Genomic DNA, 6,156 nt, shown 5'->3' with positions numbered 1-6,156 from the left:
ACGAGTTGGAATACACTAATCAAGATTGAACTGAAGAATAGTATATTAGAACTTTAGAAGATTAAGTATCCAATAAGAAAAATCCAAATCACACGAGAAGAAATATATTTTAATACCTTATAATTTGCTATACAAGATCGTTGGAATACCTGTGACTTGCTATGTAACAACCCAGCCCGCTAATGATATTGTTCGCTCTAGGCCTATGCCCTCACAGATAATATCACTAGCGAGTTGGATTGTTACATGCTACTCAAGATGCTAGCTAGAACTAATTTAGTTTTAATAAGAGTCTCATAATAAGTTTGAGAGTTGAAACTTTGGGTTTAATTACTTGTTGGCTTGTAAACATTTCCACAATCACAAGGCCCAAGAAAAAATAAACGTTTTGTTATTTTTAAACTTATTATATAAAATATATTTTTCTTATATAAAAATATTTGGCCTATTCATGCTTTATTTTTGTAAAATTAAAAACCTATCCTACTTATCGACACGATTATAAATTTATATAAAAAAACTTACGATTTTATTAAAAGAAACCTAATAATCGGTTTGATTCGATTGATTTAATCGATTTTTAAAGATCTATTGACACCCGTGGGATCATACAAGTTGGTTGTACTAAGGACATTACTATCTTACGATCTATGCCCCCAGAGGGCAAAAAACTACATGAACAATATGTATTTCTTCACTAGCTTTATAGCTCAATTCACAATTTCACATACACAAACTATTTAAGCCATTCTATACCCACCTAGGGTCCAAATATTTACAAACACAATGTGCAATTATTCGCTAGCATACCACTAAACTTAGTAAAGGGGCATAGTACACTATTTTTAAGCCTTTTCTATACCCACCAAGGACAAAAGATTACCAGAACAATGTACAATGTGCATGTGCATGGCTAGCCTCATTACTCACATGCCACTAAACCTGGTAAGGACTCGGTCTGAGCCTCCAATAGATTCAGAAACCTAGTTTGGGGGTCAGTCCTAGCCGGTAAAATCTTAAAAGGGGACCGTCTGAGACCGATCAGTTCCAGATTCCAAAATCTTCTTTCATCTATCCGAAAATATTTGAAAATATGTACACTCCCTCCTGCAGAAGTAGCAGAAAACACTAATAAGAAACAATAGGTACAGAGTGCTAACTACTTTAAACTTACTGTTATTAGGTGTAAAGGCATGTAGATATCATGCGGAGTCCCCTATTAATCCTTAAAAATAAATAAAAGCAGAAACAAACTGTAACTCTCACGTAAAACAAAAAAAATTAAACCATTGACCTTAAAATTTATGAATGAAATAAAGTATAGCATAATTTCTCTTTTACTAGAGCAATTGGGTGCTTTGCAACGACAGTACAAAGGACAGAACTTGCATAGGAAAACAGAAAAAAGAAAACTTTTAGATAAAAAGAAGATGCAAGTACCTTTAGTGCTTCTTCCTCTACTTTTTCGATGGAGGTGCTTCTGCCTCACTTGAGGAATTGCAAGATAGGTACTGCAAATCTAAAGAAACTAAATACTGTATTATCACAATGCTCTAGCAAATGATTAATGCTTCTCCATGATCAAGGTGCAGAGGGGAAAATAAGAAGAAAAATAATAAATGAAACATCACATATTCCAACGGCAATAACGACCATAACACTGTTTCAGTTAAGCATAAAGAGATTCTTATGAAAAAATATCTGCATGGTGTTCATTTAAGCATTGCAGATCCTGAAAAGCTGAAGAAGAATGATGAATCTTTTGGAAGAATAAACACACTAACCAGATGGTTTTGCAAACTTGAGCAGTTTTCAAGTGAAAGACTTACTAGGTCTTGTCTGCATTCCTGAATCCAATATAATATTTGGAAGCAGTCGCATCTTCATCTTCAGAACTTTCTTCTACAAAAGAAGTCTGTCCGCCCACAAGTTCAGGAGGTGCAAAGGTCTCTGTTTGAGGTGAGCCAGTCTGTGCAACCTCAGCATTCGGAGAACTTTTACAGACTGGAGCGTTTCCTGGTTCTTGGACCTCATTCAAAGAGTTCTTATTGCTGTTCTCATTGGGACACAGTTCTTCTTGTTCTCTGGACAGCTTCTGTTTTAATCTATGCGATCTGGGTGGCGATTTCTTGGATTTTTGTCCAGCTGCCACGGGTTCATGAGGTACAGACGCCGCTGGTTGAGGTGAAGGCATCTCCATAACTTCACCGTCCAAGGAATTTCTACTGACTGGAGCACTCCTGGGTCCCGTGACTTTATTCAAAGATTCCTTAATGTTATTATCATGGCACAATTCTTCATCCTCTCTAGACTGATTCTTCTTTATTCTATGTGAGCTACGTGAGGATTTCTTTGATCGTCGCCTAGCTCCAACACCAACGAATGAAGCCAAATCTTTCCTAGCAAGCGAGGCCATCTTTTGGCCTTCCAGGTACTCAGAAATTGCTTGAGAATATGCACAAAAGGGGCAATAGAAGTTTCCTTCATTATCGAAGCTGGGGACCGAACCCAAGCAGCTCTGATGAACCACCAAAGGGCAGCTGCCTGAACTACAAACCAACAGTTGCCCACCTTCATTACACTTCACACAGAGATTGAGCTCTCTACCATTTTGAGTTGCAAAGGAATCTTGACCCTGAGTGCATTGAGAGTAGTTAACGAAATCACCTCTCTTTGCTGAAAGGCCAGTCTTCTCATTGTGATATCCATCACTGTCACTAGAGACCTCAGGTTTATCATCTTCCATAGCATTCTTTTTGGCTCCTTTAGAAGGTTCATCTTTGAATAAATCTCCCCGATTGCACTCCCGATGTTCTTCAGTTCCGTGAATGCGAGAATCTCCATGAACTACCTGCTGTGATGAGCCACTTGATGTTCTCAATTCAGCAGAAGGTTTGCTGCTACTTCCAACATTTTGAATCTTTCCCTCAGAAATCACTTTTTGAGGCAAGAGCTCATCATGACCAATGCTCTGTCTAACCATATTTGATGCAGCACACTCGCAACTACAATCCAAGCCTCCAACAAGAGATCTATTTTCCAAGTTCCCTTTTCGGACGATAGCATGGGGATTTCCAGCAGATAATTCTGCTGAATGTCCATCTCTTTGAGATGATTCAAAACCATGAACTACATTGCACCTGGAACTAATGACTTCCTGTTTAAACTTTTTGGAGGCCTTTACGCAACGATCAGAACTGTCCTTTGATATGGGTTCAGTTTCGCTGTATTTTCCTTCATTAACAGTAAAGGTATCGATTCTCCTCTTAGAAGGCACCAGAGTCCTCGGTTGATTATCTTGCAGGCCACTCTCATTGCCCGGTGAAAGAGGAATTGTATTCTCATTTGGTAAAACATGTTCATGTTGACCATCAGTGCCTCTTACTTCATGACTCTGCTTAATGCCATTTAAATCAACAGCATTAAAACGATCTCCATCTCTGGAGTGACTGCCGACCTCCAATCCACTCTTTTCTCTCAAGGATGCACAAAGAGGATTTGTAGTATCTAGAATAGCATCCTTAATCTGATTGTCAATTAAAAACAAAGCAAATCCCAATTCCCAGATAATCAGACAGGTACATTGCAGATGTGCAAACGTATCAAATTCCACATATAAATTAAGATTAGCTTACTTGTTGCAGAGCACATTTTGGCAAGCAAGATCTTTTCTTGGTAATAAATGACTGAACATCCCATTTGGGCACCTCAGGCCCAGCCATTTTCTGATCAGATGAAACCTGGTCAAATGTACATAATGCACATCTAAGCAAGTGAAAAAACAGCATCATTCGAAACTCTCAAGCGGAGAACGGCCTTGTAAAATGAATTACTAAAGTTAAAGAAAAAAAATCATAAACTGAGATACTGAATCATATGATCTAAATTTAATAAGTAAAAGTAAGATACTTACCCCCGAGAATAAGCGACGGAGGACATCTTCAGAGTACACTGATCGGTCAAATTCAATTTTATCACTCAGAATTGAAGCGACATCATTTGCATTTGACATTTCCTGGACAGACAAGGTCTCTAAAAATCTCAAAGAGACCAGTTCCCTTGCATTTCTCCCCATATCATATGAAACTTCAGGAGTCTGCTTAACCAAATCTGTTATGCATATACCAGAAATGTCAAAGCAGCCATTATCTCAGTTAATAAAACAGCTATTATGTCACAAAGCAGTAGTAATTTCAGACATACCGATGAGTAAAGAAGTGTCTATCTCATCGGAACTTGCCAATGTTTCAATCACCCATATCCACGGTAGATTTGACGTGCTAAGCTTGGTATCCATGAAAGACTGTTGGAGTGCTTCCGAGATCATATATTTGATTCTCAGCCTCCCTCACATTTATGTTATCTCAGATAACTGTGTAACGCAAAGATAGATGACACAATATAAAATTCTTAAATTTACGAAAATGTATGAATAAGACCCATCTAAATCCTTCAACAAGAAGGCCAAGCTAAATTGAGGTTCACCAACAAGGGGTATGGTGAAATGGATGGGATCCCTCCATCCTTAAACAGAGGTCTTAGGTTCAAGCCCCGGGAATAGAGGTATGGAATGGAGATACCCTCTGGTTGGGAGCGCACTCCCTCTTTAACGAGTCGTACACGGTGGGAATCTGGATTAGTCGGGCAATTGATTCCGGTGATCAGATGGTTATACAAAAACAAACAAAAAAAAACACTAAATTGAATATCGCCTGCCTAAGCATTCGTGGATAGAATTATCCGGTACATGCGCTGGTGGGAGGAAGCAGGTACCCCATTTAATAGTCGAGGTGCACTTAAGTTGGTTCAGACACCACCGTCATAAAAAAAAGGTATCATCTTAAAGGGGCGGTTTGGAGGAGTCTGCTAGGTAACATAGCTACATAGTACTTCTCCTCTTAAATGCAACCACAATAACATGAACAACCAACCAAAGGATATAACACATTTACTTGATTTCTATGTAAGCCAGCTTTTACCAACAAAATAGATGTAAAAACTAAAAGATGGAAATAAAAAATTACTTCAATCTCAACTAGAAATGTTGAAAATTCCCTAACTTTCGAAAAGGTTTTCGTTACCGGCTTGGAAATGATACAAACTCACCTCACCTTTGCCCAGAAAAATATCCTTATAAGGCTACAACAACAACAACAACAACTATTACGCCTCATTCTCAAACAAGTCCGGATTCATATAGCTATTATGCCTCATTCTCAAACAAGTCAGGCTATATAATCCTCACTGACCACGTTACTCCATTTAAACTCGTCTCATGCCAATATTATGCAAATACAAATAAAAAGTATAAGAGTTTCTGTATATTTTCTAAACGTATAAATCTCTAAAAGGCTAAACCACTCCTAGAAAGCATATGACCTATGCAGTGGCGAAGCCACATGGTGATATATTACGTTTTAGAGGTATATAACACATATTGAACACCCTTTGTCGAAATTCTTTTCACTTCTTTTAAATTTGAACACCCTTGGGAAATTTCTAGCTTCGCCACTGGAACTATGGTAAAAGTGCTAGCATCTAATACGTATTACACCTATTTCTGTAATAAATTCCTTTTCACCTATGGTTATTAAAAAAAAACACTAAGAACCGCATATGCTTCAACAACAAAAATCATGTTAATTTCTTTTTTCTTTTGACTGAGGACCCTGAAATAAAAGCTGAATATTTCAAAGTTTCCAACGAGCAAATAGCAAAAAAATAAAAATAAAATTAAGATGATTACTCTGGAATGCATACCTTAAAGGGTGTTGCGGCAAATTGGGGCAACTAATACTTGGTGTTGGAGAGAAACTGAGAGCGGGGAAAGTTGCAGGAGCATAATATTACGAAAGAGTCGGGTCGGGCTCATCGGGTTCGGGTAATTAGGCTCCAGGTTTTGGGAAAACGACACTTGTCCCCTTGCGATTTGAGAATTTGGAAATACACCCCCTTAATGATGATAGTAAAAATTCGATATTCAATTTTTTTTATGTGAATTTTTTTTTTTTACACAAAAAAATTATTAATTTTACCGCTAAATTTACAAAAGTGAGAATAGATGTGCAATAGTTTGTACTTGTCACCCAAAATTTTTTTTTAGGATCTTCTTCTATTAAATAGATTGACATTAATTCATCACTCAAAACATCAAGA

General features: G+C 37.6%; 1 protein-coding gene across 4 annotated transcripts; it reads right to left on the bottom strand.

The window, feature by feature from the left end:
• Window positions 1–672: 672 nt before the first annotated feature.
• LOC104233822 (uncharacterized) lies at window positions 673–5,868 on the bottom strand. Of its 4 annotated transcripts, none has more exons than XM_009787274.2 (7): window positions 5,761–5,868; window positions 4,204–4,372; window positions 3,914–4,110; window positions 3,636–3,740; window positions 1,830–3,526; window positions 1,441–1,511; window positions 673–1,107 (listed from the first exon to the last, which is right to left on the bottom strand). In XM_009787274.2, exons 2-7 carry the CDS (start codon window positions 4,325–4,327, stop codon window positions 923–925), a joined length of 2,379 nt encoding a protein of 792 aa, XP_009785576.1. In that variant the 5' UTR covers window positions 4,328–4,372; window positions 5,761–5,868; the 3' UTR covers window positions 673–922. The 4 variants fall into 4 exon arrangements, 3 of the variants coding, with proteins under 3 accessions (XP_009785576.1, XP_009785577.1, XP_009785578.1); XM_009787275.2 differs by having other exon boundaries at window positions 974–1,107; window positions 1,441–1,528; XR_712728.2 differs by having other exon boundaries at window positions 1,089–1,107; window positions 1,441–1,519.
• Window positions 5,869–6,156: the final 288 nt, after the last annotated feature.

This window comes from Nicotiana sylvestris, chromosome 3 (genome assembly GCF_000393655.2).
Source record: "Nicotiana sylvestris chromosome 3, ASM39365v2, whole genome shotgun sequence".
Lineage (NCBI taxonomy): Eukaryota > Viridiplantae > Streptophyta > Magnoliopsida > Solanales > Solanaceae > Nicotiana > Nicotiana sylvestris.
Note: the sequence above shows the minus strand (reverse complement) of the source record. Positions and strands in the feature narration are given on the sequence as shown.

What these genes read in the sequence shown, in the direction of transcription:
- LOC104233822 (XM_009787274.2), bottom strand. Translation starts at nt 4,327, where the DNA reads ATGATCTCGGAAGCACTCCAACAGTCTTTCATGGATACCAAGCTTAGC. An exon ending in CAAAATGTGCTCTGCAACAA is followed by an intron (nt 3,527 to 3,635) that starts GTAAGCTAATCT and finishes ATTGACAATCAG; the next exon opens with ATTAAGGATGCTATTCTAGA. An exon ending in TAGAGGAAGAAGCACTAAAG is followed by an intron (nt 1,108 to 1,440) that starts GTACTTGCATCT and finishes CTACTTCTGCAG; the next exon opens with GAGGGAGTGTACATATTTTC.